The 15,683-nt window shown below is 48.6% G+C and overlaps 1 protein-coding gene across 2 annotated transcripts in view; it reads left to right on the plus strand.

Moving 5' to 3' along the window:
- Window positions 1-3,160, plus strand: part of Kif1c (kinesin family member 1C) — a 28,743-nt gene extending 25,583 nt beyond the window's left edge. For both annotated transcript variants that reach the window (XM_036195559.1, XM_036195558.1), the window contains one exon: window positions 1,852-3,160. In XM_036195559.1, the coding sequence (XP_036051452.1) occupies window positions 1,852-2,529 (678 nt within the window). In that variant the 3' untranslated portion in view covers window positions 2,530-3,160. The remainder of the gene's footprint in view (window positions 1-1,851) is intronic.
- The last annotated feature ends 12,523 nt before the right edge of the window (window positions 3,161-15,683 follow it).

Below are 15,683 nucleotides of genomic sequence, written 5' to 3' on the forward strand. Positions count from 1 at the left end.
TGTCTTTTGAAAAGGCTTACGAAGTTGAATAGGTTTTGTTTTTCATAGAGTTTTATTAATCACATGCTTCACACGCTCCAGAATGATACTAAAAATAGGTTCTACATGGGCAGGAGCCATGACTCAGCCATTAAGCTGCCCCTTCAGAGGACCAGAGTTCAGTTCCCAGCATCCACACGGCAGCTCATAGTTGTTTGGAAATCCAGTGCCCTCGTCTGGTCTGCAGGCGCTGTTATACACTCAGTGTATAAACATACACATGGGCAAATAAATAAATGAATTAGATTCTACAGGCCTCGGTTGGTAATGGCTTGCCCCATAAACATGAGGATCTGAGTTTGGTCCTCAGAACACACATAAAGAAGCTGGGTACAGTGTGGCACACTTACAGACTTGGTGCTGTAAGCAAGGAGTGGAGGTAGACGGATCCCTGCTGCTTGTTGGCCATCTGCCTAGTCTACTCTGTGAGTTCTAGGGCAGTAAGGGACCCTGTCTCTAAAAACCAGGTAGACACACCTGAGGACACTCAGGTTCTCTTCTGGCCTACACACATACTTGCACCCACACATATGCACATATACTCATAGACCTGCACAAATGTACACACAGTACAGATTCCGGACTAGGCATGCTTGGCATGTGCCTATAATCCCAGCACTTGGGAGGCAGACACAGGAGGATCATTAGTTCAAGACCAGCCTGGGCTACGATTCAAAAAACAAACAGGCCGGGGGGGGGGGGGGGGGGGGGGGCGGCGCACGCCTGTAATCCCAGCACTCCAGAGGCAAAGGCAGGTGGATCTCTGTGAGTTCGAGGCCATCCTGGTCTACAGAGCTAGTCCAGGACAGGCTCCAAAGCTACAGAGAAACCCTGTCTCGGAAAACAAAAAACAACAACAGCAACAAGAAACCCAAAAAACTAAAATACCGATTGTGACATCCACCAGCCTGGTATACCAAACCTATATCTTTGGTGAGCTGTAGCTAATAAGCTCCCAGGGTGTTTCTGAAGTACAGTGGCATTTGAGAACCTCTAATGGAGAGCACATGGTGGTTACTTGAAGCCTGTTCTTACGTGCACATATAAGTGGCCTCCCCTCTGATGGCTCTGGTAGAGACTGAATGGTGATACTGTTATCTTTCCTTCCTTTGCATGTGTTCATTCAACACAGACACATTGAGTGTCTGCCGTATGCCTGGTAATGTGCTAGCCACTGAGGTTATGCTACAAGCATTTTCTGCTCTGTTCCAGCCACCTTCTAACAGTTGTAGTTATGACTTGTTACCAAAGACTTCCTCTCCCGTGTGGCTTCTTGTCTTGTCTCTCCAGCTCCTCCAGCTTGTTGGGCATGCTCATATCTCAAGGCCTTTGCACCTGCTGGCCATTCGCTTCGCTGGTTTTCCCTCAGCAGTCATGCTGCTGGCTTCCTACTCCCTACCGGCCTTGACCGAAGTACTGACTTCTCGGTGAATTCATGGTGGCCGCCGTCAGCCGGCTTCCTGTCTTTCCTAGTCTGTTCTCCATCTGAGGTGGAGCTCATCTTCTTACAGCACTTGGTAGCAGGCGCTTATTATTACTGGCGTTTTTAATGCAGATGGGGCTGCTGAAGAAGAGAGGGCTTACTAGCAAAGAGAGACCACACAGCTAAGGGGTGGCAGACAGGATTGAACTCATACCATTTAGTGGGTAGGCCCATGCTCCAGTTCTTGCCCTAGCTTCATTGGCTCTAAACCGTACTCTAGGCCTAGACCCCATCCAGTCACTCTAGGTTCTTCTAATGTGCCTCTTGAATCCACATGCCGTTGGGACTCAGCTCTTTTCACACCTCTTTTCTCTTATCGCTTCTTCCAGGATCTTGAGGATGATAATGAAGACTCCAGTATGGTCGCCTGGGCCCCCGCAGAAGGGTCAGAGGCAGTAGAGGAGGCAGTGCCCAATGACCACTCACCAGCTGTTCAGCCCGCCTCACCACCCCTGTCCAGCTGGGAACGGGTGTCCAGGCTGATGGAGGAGGACCCTGCCTTCCGTCGTGGCCGCCTTCGCTGGCTCAAGCAAGAGCAGCTGCGGCTGCAGGGACTGCAGGGCTCCGGGGGCCGGGGTGGGGGGCTGCGTAGGCCTCCAGCCCGCTTCGTGCCCCCCCACGACTGCAAGCTACGCTTCCCCTTCAAGAGCAACCCTCAGCACAGGGAGTCTTGGCCCGGAGTGGGGAGTGGAGAGGTCCCAGCTCCCCAGCCCCCCGAAGAGGTCACTGCTCCCCCAGCGCCCCCTGCCCGCAGGCCTCCAAGTCCCCGGAGGCCCCACCGTCCTCGCAGGAATTCCCTAGATGGAGGGAGCCGATCTAGGGGAGGGGGTTCCACACAGCCGGAACCCCAGCACTTCCAGCCCAAAAAGCACAACTATTATCCCCAGCAGCCCCAACCTTACCCAGCCCAGCGGCCGGGGCCCCGCTACCCACCGTACACCACCCCTCCACGAATGAGGCGGCAGCGCTCAGCCCCTGACCTCAAAGAGAGTGGAGCAGCTGTGTGAGTCCCTCGTGCTGGGCAGACAGGGCCTAGTGGGGCCCTCGGTAGGAGGAAGGTGCCCGAGATGCTGCTTCCCCGAGAAGCCCTGGGGCAAGGAGGCCAGAAAGCAGAGAGCAAGAGAGAGAAGGTCTGAGTAGGTGATAGAAGAGGCCGAGTGACTGAGCTGGAGGCTGAGGGAAGGCAGAGGGTGTGGAGTTGGCCAGGAGCAAACCAAAGTGAAGGAAGAGCCATAGGAAGTCGCCTTGGGGCCCACCCGTTGCAGTGGGGAGGTCCCCACAAACGCTGCTATGGGCGGGTGGGTGGGCTGGGGTCTGCATAGCCAGTGTTTGACTTTCTTTTTGAGTGGGTGCAAAGGGGAGAGAACCAAGAGTGAGGTGGGTTCTCCTCCCCGGCTCTTGTCTGTCTGTCTGTCCATCTGTCTGTCTGTGGTGGGTTTCTGTTTCCAGGGAGGTGTGGTGGAATCCTAAGTCATTCCCTTCCCCTTCCAGGCCTCCTGCTATATTTAGGGGACCTGTCTGGTTTGGCTGGAGTCCCATGAGAATGTGGGACCTCTTAATAAAGGATAGAAAATGGGGAGCTTGTGGCTGGTTGGGTCTTAGAGGTACAGGTTGTATGAGTAAAATGCATCATTTTACTAAGTGTGTGGCCTCACGTCATTTCTGCCTGTGTGTGTGCCCATGTGGTCACCACCCTGAGCAGGCAAAAGGTTGCTGTGCAGTTTTCTTGAATTTAAAACCTCCCGTGTCCTCTCTTCGGGGTGCAGAGTCCGTTCTTTGGTGTTTGTCTACCCTGCGCCTCTCTGCCCAGGTCCGGTGCTTTCAGTGTCCTTGACAAAGGAAAGAGGGATGTGAGAGGGGATGGGGATCTTTCAGCCTGTCCATGCCGAGGTGGAGGATTTGGGGTTTGCCTCATGGACTCGCCTCACTTGTTTGAAAGGTCCCCCAGGTTTACCCCTTTTCTCTGGGTGGCGAATGTTGATGAGTCTTCCTGCACCTTCTGTGTGTTTTCAGGTTTCTGTGTCCTGCCCGTCAGCAGGCCACAGTCAGGCTCCTCGGTAGCATTTTGAGCCTCATTTTCTAAGCCAGGCATTGTTTGTGGTGCACACTTTTAACCCCTGCAGAAGCAGGCAGCTCTGTGAGTTCGAGGCCAGCCTGGTCTACAAAGTTAGCTCCAGGACAGCCAGGGCTACACAGCGAAACCCTGTCTCAAAATTGAAAAAAAAAAAAAAATCACCTTTTAGCTAGATGGGTGTTGTTGCCCTTCTATAATTTCAAGTACTGGGGTGCTGGGGAAGAGAATTGCCACAGGCTTAAGGCCAGCCTGAACCACACGACCCTGTTTTAAATGATCACCCCCCCCCAAAAAAAAAGAAAACCCAACCGAGAGCTGTTAAAACTTTTAGCGTAATTTAAATTATGTGTGTGAGTGTGGGTTTGCTGAGTGCAGTGCCCGTGGAGGACAGGACAGTGTCGGATCAGTGGGACTGGGCTTGCAGGCAGTTGTGAGCTACTTGATGCTGTGTGGGGCATTGAACTCTCATCCTCTTCAAAGATAGTGTGTACCCCAACCACTAGCCCTGACTTAAAATAACAACAATAAAAATTTAGGAAATAATTAGCTGGGCGGTGGTGGCGCACACCTTTAAACCCAGCCCTTGGGAGGCAGAGGCAGGCAGATCTCTGTGAGTTCGAGGCCAGCCTGGGCTACCAGGTGAGTTCCAGGAAAAGGCGCAAAGCTACACAGAGAAACCCTGTCTCGGAAAACAACAACAAAAAATTAGGAAATAAACTGCCTGTTTTAGACGCTCTGGTTTGAGCAGGAAACAGTCATGCCATATAAGTTTGCAGGTTATATTTTATCAAGCACAGCCCTGAGCTTGCTGAGTCTATGTGGGTTTCTTTTCTTTTCTTTTTTTTCTTTTACAAGACAGGGTTTCTCTGTGTAGTTTTGGTGCCTGCCCTAGATCACACTCTGTACACCAGGCTGGCCTCGAACTCAGAGATCTGCATGGCTCTGCTTCCCGAGTGCTGGGATTAAAGGCATGCGCCACCACCGCCCAGCCAAGTCTCTATGTTTTTTATCTTGTTACTTGAATTTGAGCTGATGCTCTGCAGCTTCCTGAGGTCAGACTTGTGCAAGCAGCTGCATTGGAGATCCTCCAGACTGACCCAGGCCTCTGAGCAGGGGTAGGATAAGGGTTGCAGTGGGTTTCTGTACCCTGCTGCAAGGCTACCTTGATTTTGACACCTTTGACTGCTCGGTTTCCAGAAACCTGTTTGCTGTGATTTAGGACCTGGAGTGTAATGGGTAGTTTGGTGGCAGTGTTTACTTGAGTGGTTTATGATGTGGTCGGGGAGGGTAAGTGTGAGCAAGAAAATGATAGACTACAAAGGCCCGGGCAGTCAGAGCGAGCTGTGTGGTGCAATGTAGGCGTTCGTCAAGATGAGGAAGAACGCCAGCTACAACTGGATGGCTTTTTCTAAAACTGCACCAAGTAAATAGGTATTGCCTTTTTCTTTTTAATTGACTTGAGTTTTCCACATCTGTCTTCAATAATGTGGACGGACAAGGTTTTGTCCAGATAAGTGCCCATAAGTCTCGTGTACATATGCTAACCTGCGGTATGCATTCTGCTTCGTTCTTAGTCCTTGACCCCGCTCCCGTTTTCAAATGGGAAGATGGGTTTGATTGGAATGAACTATCCAAGTGCATAGTTCTTCAGTGGTGATGTTAGGGGGTCTAACCTAGGCCAGCCTGACTGAAGCCTGGACTTGATCCAGCCCTCCAGGACATGGCATTATTCCTTCCAGGACCCACACTGTCCTGTCTTCCTGTCCTCCTGTCCTCCTGTCCTGTCCTCCACTGTATCTTCCCAAGCATGTCACAACCTGCCTCTAGCTTCTGGTCTCTCCCCTTTGTGCTATGAAGAACGACAGCCACTGTTTCGCTGCTCTGGCATCATGGGACATCGCCCGCCCAGAAGTCTGCAGCTTTCTGGCTCTCAAATTTGGCTCTGCTACAATGTCACCCCTGGTTTCCATGACAATCCAGTGGGCTTTTCTTCCTTCCCCTCCTTGAGTGCTCTTTTGACTAGTTGCACATTCAGATCCTTCTGTCACCTGAGCTTTTTGTGTCGTGAACACACATAGAAAGCTTTGTTCCCCCCACCCCCTTTTCCATCCTTTTCTACACTGATAATGTCTAGGTTTGGTTTGAAATTGTTACTTTCCTTTGTAAGAAAGTGGTTTGGTTTGGTTTGGTTTTGTGAGGTAGGAGACATCTATGTTGTCCAGCTTGGCTTCCAACTTGTGGTCTTCCTATCCCAGCCTCTCAGATTTGGGGATTACAGGGGTACACTACCATGTCTAGCATTGTTTTGTTTGTTTTGAGACAGAACCTCTCTGTGTAACCCTAACTGACCTGGAATTTGCTATGTAGATCAGGCTAGTCTCGAAACTTTCTGAATTCTGAGATTATAGGCATGTGTCATCCTCCAGGATGCCTTGTCCTTTATTTTATTTTATTTTTTGTACTGGGACAGGGACTCACTATGTATCCCTGGTACTGGCCTTTATGTATACCAGGCTGGCCTTGAATTCATAAAAGTCTACCTGCATCTTGTCTCCCAAGTTCTGGGATTAAAGGTCTGAACCACCATGGCCAGACTGCTTTTATTTATTTTTGTTACATTAAAATTGTGTTTTGTGTGCATGTGTGCATGCAGGTAGAAGTTAGAAGGCTTCTCAGTCCTTCCAACATTCGGGGTCTGGGGTGGGACTCATGTCATCAGGCTTGGGACGCAGGCACCTTTACCTGCTGAGCCATTTAGTTGGCCCCTTTAAAGAGTTAATGTCACTACCTGATACTGTTTTGCTTCAGGACCGTGGGCATCTTCTTACCATCCCTAGAGTTCCACCTCTCCTGACCAGTCACATCAGCAACATCACCTGATTTCTTCACACAGAATCTGGGGAAACCTGAGTCTATGGAGCCTTCTTCATAGCCCATAAAACTATAGAGAGCCCTACCCAAGGCAGACTGGTTTTAAGTTTCCCACTTAAACTAGTATGACTCACTAGCCCAGATTTGGAACCTTAGGCATTCTGCTGCCTCATTAATACCTCTGGCTTGTCACGGTGGCTGCTCAACTGTATGCAATCAGGAGGCCGAGCCAGGACAACTGTTGGAGACTGAGGCCCTGCTGGGTCAGCCCAGGCTGCACAGTGAGACAAACCGAAGAGCGCAGTGGTGGTGCCGCAAACCTTTAATCCCAGCACTCAGGAGGCAGAGGCAGGCTGCTCTCTGAGATTGAGGCTAGCCTGGTCTACAGTGCCAGTTCCAGGACAGCCAGGGCTACACAGAGGAAACCCTCTTCTGAAAAAAACAAAAAAACAAAACAAAACAAAAAAACGGAAAACAAGACAATTCTGGCAACTTGATTAAAGGGAGCTTGGTGTCCACTTCTCCGGGTCAAAAGCCCATTCTCTGCCTTAGTATGCACATTCTCTTATTGTCTGTCCCTCCTGTCATCCTTTTTTTGTTTGTTGTTGGGACAGGGTCCCATTATGTAGCCCTGGCTGACCAGGACCTTGCTATGTTGATCAGCTGTGCTTGAACTCACAAAGATCTGCCTACCTCCTCGAGCTGGGGTTAAAGGCGTGCACCACCAGCCCATGACCCACTTCCGTCATTCTTGACAGAGAAGTCATCATCTGGTGGAGTGTCTTGGGAAGTGTCTGGTCACCAGATGCAGTTTCAGAAACTGCTTTTCTCAGCCCTAAGCAGTTCCACGCACGCACTCACGTGGGAGCTGACATTAACCTGCAGTGTTCACCATAGTGAACTCCTGGCGACTCCCACCTCGACCCTAATTCCCTTCTGTCCTTTTCCTCCTGGAGAAGGAATGTTTTCAGACACGGGGAAAGCCTTCCTGGAGCAGTGGTAGCTCATAGGCTGGTTTCTAGCCTGCCGCCCTCACACATGGGGCCTGGACTGAGAAATTCTCACAGCAGCAAGCTGTTTTCCAGCATGACTCTGGTGTTCGCTACAGTGAGCCTCCCCTAAAACCCACTGATTTATTTATTTATTTATTTATTTATTTATTTATTTATTTTTGGTTTTTTGAGACAGGGTTTCTCTGTGTAGCTTTGTGCCTTTTCCTGGAACTCACTTGGTAGCCCAGGCTGGCCTCGAACTCACAGAGATCCACCTGGCTCTGCCTCTCGAGGGCTGGGATTAAAGGCATGCGCCACCACTGCCCGGCTGATTATTATTATTATTATTATTATTAATTTTTTATTTTATTTATTTTTTTAATGACCATGAGAAATGCTCTGGGTTCTTGCAAAGCTGAAGAGAAGCGGCTCTCCTTCCCTGGAGAGTCTTGGCCCTGTCCCTATAGATGAGAAATTTGCATGCTGTAAGGAGCTCACAGGCCTGGGCTCCCGCCTCTCTAATTACCTGTGTGCTCTGGGTGCGTCTGTGAGCCTCAGTTTTCTCCTTCTCAGTCCCAAAGCTGTAATGACTCAATGGAGCTGTGGGGAAATAAAGCCCGAGGGGAAAAAAAGGAGGTGCTGCAAAACAAGGTGAGTCCTAACAGACACCAAAGCTCCCAGCCCTTATCACACAGGCTAACCCCTGGCCCCTCCCCCAGGCTCGCCTGTCCCCCGGTTTCCGCTAGGGGGAGAAAAGGCGCAGGTTCCCTGCAAAGACGCCTGTGCTTGCGCGCTCACAGAGCCTTGAGAGAGCGTGGCCGTGAGCGTCCCCCGTGGCCGAGAGCGTCCCCCGTGGCCATGCGCGATAGTGACAACCCCCACCCCCACCCCTGTCCCCGTCCGAGGACGAAAAGCGCATGCGCAGAAAGTCAGGCTGGTACTTCTGCTTCTTGCTGGGTTGTAACTGGTTCTGGGGGTGAGACTGGAAAACCAAACAACAGGGATGGAACTTGCCGAAGTTCTTCCTCCTGGACTCGTCTTCATCTTTGTTATTCTGGAGGGAAAACTGACTCCCTTTGGAGTCACAATTTCGTCTCCTTAATGAATGCTCTGGAGCACCCAAGAAGTGGAAGAGAAAGGACGTTTCCCTGAGCAACGTCTGCTAGGTTTACCAGATCAGCCAAACTTAGGGAAGAGGTTTGGACTGGGTTTTGCCTTGCTTGGAATTTAACAAATAAAATAGGAGAGGGCTAGACGGATGGCTCAGGGTGGTTTAAGAACACTTGCTGTTCTTAAACATCGAGTTCAGTTGTTAAAGTTCAGTTCAAAGAGTTCAGTTTCCGGCTCCTACACAGGGAAACTCCAACAGCGGCTCCACGGGATCTGGCGCCCTCTTCTGGCTTCCACAGGCATCTGTGACCATGTACACACACACACACACACACACACACACACACACACACACACACACACACACACACACACACACACCACACACACACACACACACACACACACACACCACACCACACACACACACACACACACACACACACGCTGCACATTATTATTTTTAAAAAAGAAGAAAAGTAGGAGAAACTGAAGTAATTTGCCCTTCCTGCCTGGTAGCTAATTGCTCTCTCCTGAAAATGAATCTTAAAATGTCCCTTCAATAAATATTTATTGAAATAGTTGGGTTTTTTTGAGACTGGGTCTCATGTCATTTGGTCTTGAACTCCTGATTCTTCTGCCTTCATCTCCTAAGTGTTGTAATTATGGTTTCTTTCTGAAGATTCAGTATACACTGATGAGTCATTAACTTTGTTCTTGTGGGGACTGGAGAGATGGCTCCGTGGTTAAGAACATTTACTGTTCTTACAAGAGGACTCAGGTTCGAGTTAACCTAGTGCTCATGTGGCTGCTAACAACCATCTGTAACTCCGGTGTAGGAGATTCCATGTCCTCTTCTGGCCTTCAAAAGTTCCAGTCACACGCATAGTGTGCATTCAGACATGCAAGCAAATACTCGTGCACATAAGTAATAAATGAATAAATCTTCTTAAGATGTGTGCTTTTGCATGCCTTTAATCCCACCACTTGGGCAGCAGAGGCAGGTGGATCTCTGTGAGTTCAAGGCTAGCCTGGTCTACATAGTGACATAGTGAGTTAAGGTCAGCCAGTGCTACACAGTGAGACTGTTTCAAAACAAGCAAAACAAAACAAAATAAACCCAAGCAAACAAAAATCAACAATAAAAACCCACCACAAAACCAAAAAGTGTATACTTTCATCTTTTTATGAGACAGGGTCTCATATACTTGAGGTTAATCTTGAACTCACTACATAACTGAGAATGGCCTGTGATCCTCCTGCCTCTACCTCCCAGATGCTAGTATTACAGAAGTACACCTCGCATCAACCTTTTGAGATGCTCAGCTGTTTAAAGAGTTATTTATTTTGTTTGTTTTATGTATATGAATATTGTGCATGCATGTATGTGCATGCAACATGTAAATGTCTGATAACACAGAGATCAGATAAGGGCATCACAGCCGGGTGGTGGTGGCACACGCCTTTAATCCCAGCACTCCAGAGGCAGAGGCCAATCTGGTCTACTGAGTGAGATCCAGGAAAGGCGCAAAGCTACACAGAGAAACCCTGTCTCGGACCCCCCCCCCCAAAAAAAAAAAAAAAAAGAAAAGAAAAAGGGCATCAGAGCCCTTGGAACTGGAGTTATACAAATTGTGTGCACCATGTGGGTGCTGGGAACCAAATCCAAGTCCTCTGCAACAGCAGCCAGTGCTCTTAATCTCTGAGCCATCTCTCCAGTACCCCCCCCCACCCCCTTTAAGCCATGAATGTCCTAGGTGGTTCTGATGTGCAACTAGGTTTTGGTCTCACTGCTAAAGGGAAAAGCTAACCCATACCCAAACAGGGTCAAATTTAGGCTCCTGCAGAAATGTCACCTCATGGTGTTTCTAGAACTCTGAGAGGACTGGAATTTTAAAATATTATTTCTCCGACACAGTTTCTCTTCATAGTATGCCATGCACTATTGTACATATCTAAAAATGATGGACAAACTTAATCCTAACAGTCCAGTGGAGGGGCCGCTACTGCTAATTGCTCTATTTATACATATAAGGATTGAGTTTCTTGCCCAAGTTGCCACAGGACGTGAGCAGAGCCTGGATCTGAGCTTTGACAATGACCTAACTCCAGAGCCTGTGTCCTCAACTTAAGATGGGCCTCCTCTTTGGCCAGAAGCTGTCACTCTGCCTTTTTGAGACCCGTTAGTTATCAGCAGTTTTAGAGACACAGTTGCTTGTGTGTTGGGCTTTGCGGAGGAGGGAAAGAAAAACGATAAAGTACAGGTGCTTTTCTTGAGTGAGTGTGAGACAAGAGACCACTGTGTTGTTGGAGTCGGAGCTATGTGCCTGAAGAGAGGCAGGGTGTTAGGAGAATTGCACTTTCAGTGAGAGAGGCCATCCCCACAGAAGGGAGCTGAGGAGCAGGCTGTGAAGGCTTATTGTTAGAGGAGAGCTGGCTTGGCGGCCATTTGTTGGACTATAAGAGCCCCTTGTATGTGGGGGCTATGGAAGGATGTGTACTTGAGGGACATGGGAGACCTGATTGAAGTTATCCCTGGAGTCTGCCATGTTGTTCATAGGTGTGAGGTCTGAAGGCTGAGAAGGAGAAGATAGGTCACTGTAGCTTTTGGTGGCCCTAAAGCCTTGAATTTCTGCAGGTGGGGAAGGGACATGAAGAATAAACAAGGACCTGGCTTGCAGAGGTGCAGAACCCTTCTTTCGTGGAGGATCACTGTATGTCTTGGTGGGCAGGTCCCCTGGGCTCCACCACAGGGCTAAATAGATCCAAAACTATTTGGTGCACCTCAGCCCACCCTAATTCCATAGAATCATGTGCCCACAAGATAGCACTTCCTAGAGACGGTGTGAGAGAGAGTAGGACCCCAACACTGTCCTCATTGGCAGCTGAGAAGTCAGCAGCTCATTTGCTCCCTCATCATATCAGGGGAGAGGCAGTCAATGGAAAGGATTTTTTCCAAGTTTCCCCACTCCATAGTTTGCCCCCTCAACCTGTGGGTCAGGACCCCCATAGGATCACATATCAAATATCCTGCATAACACATATTTACATTATGATTCATAACAGTAACAAAATTACAGTTGTGAAGTACCAATGAAATAACTTATAGGCAGGCCCGTAGGGCATTTTTTTTTTTTTTTTTCGAGACAGGGTTTCTCTGTGTAGCTTTGTGCCTTTCCTGGATCTTGCTCTATAGACCAGGCTGGCCTCAAACTCACAAAGATCCGCCTGCCTCTGCCTCCCAAGTGGTGGGATTAAAGGCATGCGCCACCAACGCCCAATGAAATAACTTATTTATTGATTTATTTAATTTTTGAGACAGGGTCTGTGTAGCCTTGGTTGTCCTGGGAATTGCTCTTTAGACCAGGCTGGCCTTGAACTCATAGAGATTTGCCTGCCTCTGCCTCCCTAGTGCTGGGATTAAAGGCAAATGCCACCACTGACCAGCCCACAACAAAATAATGTTATGGTTGGGGATCATCACAACATGAAGAGCTGTATTAAAGGATCACAGCATTAGGAAGGTTGAGAACCCCTGGCCTAGATGGTTGCTGGGCTTCTGGGTTTCAGCAGCCTTTAACATTGTCATGCTGAGGATGGGTAGGGAGAGCTGGCCTCGGGGTAAGCCGGTGAGGTCCTTTCTGTATGAACTATTGGGACTGAGGAGTTCTTCCTCCTAATTTCAGGGACATGCCCCATGTCTGTGTAGAAGTCAACCCAGGTGGATTTTGTGGTCTTCAGCTTTTACATTCTGCTCTGGCCTTCCATCTGCCGCGCTCGGAGCACCTGCCTCAGGTGTGAGCGGAGGCAAGCAGACGCAGCAGAGGGAATCCTTATCTCTCGTTTCCCACTTCCACCTGGTTCCTCCTGGGTTCTGATTTCTCTCCCTGAGGTTGGAAAGGGCCTCAGTTCTTAATTCTTCTACTTCTAGGTCTGTTTTCTGCAAGTCACCTGGGGGAGAGTGAAAACCCTACAGCTTATGTCTTAAAGATTTGTTACCCACTCCATCAAAAAGATACCCTCAAGGGGTGAACTTTCTAGAAAACAAACCTGTAGATCATATTCATTTTTGCCCATTACTGACCTTGTAACATTGCTCCTTGGAAGGCTGATGTAGGAGATGGATGCTTAAGCTTAGAGTTCAGACCACAGTGTAACAAAATCTGTGTGTGTATATGTGTGTGTGTGTGTGTGTGTGTGTGTGTGTGACTCCCTGTGTGTGTGTGACTCTGTGTGTGTGTGTATGAGCAATGGGGAGAAACTTGAAGTTGTAACATTGATATTATAAAGGATTTACTAATGAACCTGCTTAGGAAATACTGAGTTACACAAAGTTGGATTTAGCTAAAGGAGTACTGCCTCCTATTGGACTGACTGGAAGATTAAGTAGTGGACAACCAGGCTTGTTAGAAACCGGAAGAAAGAAAATACTGAACCATCATTGAAGTTTTAGAGTTGCCGAGAAAAAAAATTTAATTATTATTTATTTCATGTATGGGGGTGTTTGGTCTGCGTGTATGTCTATGCACTAAGTGTGTGTGTATGTCTGGTGCCTGAGGAGGCACCAGAAGAGAGAGTTAGAGCTCTAGGATCGGAGCTACAGACAGTTGTGAGCCATCGTGTGGGTGCTGGGAATTGATCTCAGGTCCCCTGGAAGAGCAGCCAGTGCTCTTAACCGCTGAGCCATCTCTCCAGCCCTATGGTTTTCTTTTTCCTTGAAGTTCTTGACACCCCACAGCCTCCTTGGCTAGATTGTTCCACCTCAACTGTGTGTCTCAGCTTAGCTGCTGTGGTCACAGGAACCTTGACCCCCTCGGTGTGGTCAAGTACACTTTTCTTCAAGCTTCCCCCAGACTCCTGTGTTTTTCTGCCCTCCTCATACAGTCACAGAGATACATTTTGTGCTTGTGAGCTCCTTGACTCTGTGTTTGTTGAGGTTACAGAATGAGCCTCATCACTGACTCAGAACGAGAAGCCATCTGGCCATTATGAAAAGACCGTATTAAGGTGGGTGTGGTAAGTGCCAGAAGAGCCGATAAGGGACACTGCGCCTGTGACTTGCCGAAAGCCATTCTTGGCTTCCTGGCAGCTGGCCGGAGATGGATGCCTATCTACCTCCAGCTGGAGGAAGTATCCTGGGAATGAGTCTGAGAGCCAGCAAGCCCAAGGTCTCTGGGCTCAGGAGCCTCGGGGGACGCTCCAAAGAGCCATCTAGCCATAAACAGGCAGATGTTCCTGCTGACAGGACAGTTATCCCCTAGTGGATGGAGATGGAGCAGTGGAAGACTGGGTTACTCAGTTCTACTTGAGGTGGTTTCTGTTTAGTTATATTTTTGTGTATGATGACAATTTCATACATATATACAATGTATTTTGAACATATCCATCCCTGCTCTCTGCATCCAACTTCCCCAGACCCACCCCACGATCCTCCTCTTCCCAACTTCATCTCTCTCTCTCCTCTCTCTCTCTCTGTCTCTCTGTCTCTCTCTCTCTGTCTCTCTCTCTGTCTCTCTCTCTCTCTCATTCTGTTACCCACTGAGTCCCATTAGTGCTGTCTGTATATGAATGGTTATGGGGCTATCTGCTAGAGCAGCCACATCCCCAAAGAAAAAGACAGGACTCTCTCTCCCCCAGCAGCCATAAACTTCAAATAGCTCCTCAGGAGTGGGCCTCACAACAGCCTTCCCCCACCATACCTGCTAGAATTTTAGTTGGCTCGCTCTTTCCTAGGTCCTGTGCAAGGAACTACAGTTAATGATAATCTATGAGAGCAACAGCCATGCCGTGTCGAGAACACATCATTTCACAGCTCTCTGCCCCATCTTTCAGCTCTTACATTCCTTCCTTCTCCCATTCCAATATGCCCCGAGCCTTGGTGAGGGGGCACAATCGACGTCTCATTTAAAGCTGAGCGCTCACAGTCACTTCTCAGCACTTTGACCAGTTACGAGTCTGCATTAACCACTGCCCACCCCAAAAAGAAGTTTCTCTGACCAAAGCTGAGAGCCGCACAAATCTATGACTATAAACACAAATACTTGGAACATTGTTTGACAACATCATTTAGCAATGTAATCGTGGGCTCCCTGCTAGGGCCTATGATTTCCCCGCCATGGGCTTTTGACCAGGTTGACAGTCTTAGACATGAAATCCCTCCTGTGAAGCAGGCCTCACGTCCATTCTGAAAGCAGTTAGTCACCCCCATGACTATCAAGCCACTACCAGTTGGTGTATAGTGGAGCACACAGGGATCAATGCCAAGTAAAGCCATAGATATCTTTTTTTTTTTCTACCAGCAACCAGCGTAATAGCTTCTGGTAGTATAAAAGCTAGCCTGGGGGTCCAAGTCAGTTCTAGATCGATTTTTTTCTTTGTCCTGAAAACAAAGTATATGGTGTCTTCCGCAATATGGTACTATTTAGTTATGGTGGGTAACCAAGAGAAATAACAGTAGCCTGAGTTATAGAGGGATTGAGGTGGGTGTTAGTTGTTTATTTTATCTATTTGTTGTTATTTTATTTTTTTTCTCTTGAGACAGGATCTTCCTGTGGCTCAGGCTGCCCTCCAACCTGTGGCGGTGTGCCTCAGCCTCCCAAGTGCTGGAATTCCAGGTGTGACACACCTCGTCTGCCTCGCCTACATTCTTGTCTTGTTATCTTCTTCATCCCACAATAAAATCTCTTTGGCTCTTTGCCAATCTTCCCCTGAGCCTGGAACGACTTCAAGTTGTTCTCTGACAGCGCCCTACTTTGAAGTCCGCCTCACATTCCACTTAGTGAAGCCTTCTTCATTGTCATTAGCAGGTGTGACTGAAGGCTCTTTCCTCCTCTGAACTCCCTTAGAAGGAATTCATGTGCCTCTCATAGGCAGCCATATTGTCCAGCGTTACTGCTTACATATGAGCTTAGCATGCCGTTGGCTATCCTCTCCTTGAGAGCAAAGACCATATTTATTTCTGTAGCTCCCTTATTGTCTTAACTTACAGCAGATGTTCAACTGTTTGTTGACTGAGAGAATGACTCCCTTTTTATCAGGAAAGCACAGTGGCCAAGGGCATGGACTCTGGGCCTCTTGCTAAGCGCTGTGACTATGAACAAATTACTTGATTTCT

The sequence above is a fragment of the Onychomys torridus genome, chromosome 8 (genome assembly GCF_903995425.1).
Source record: "Onychomys torridus chromosome 8, mOncTor1.1, whole genome shotgun sequence".
Classification (NCBI taxonomy): domain Eukaryota; kingdom Metazoa; phylum Chordata; class Mammalia; order Rodentia; family Cricetidae; genus Onychomys; species Onychomys torridus.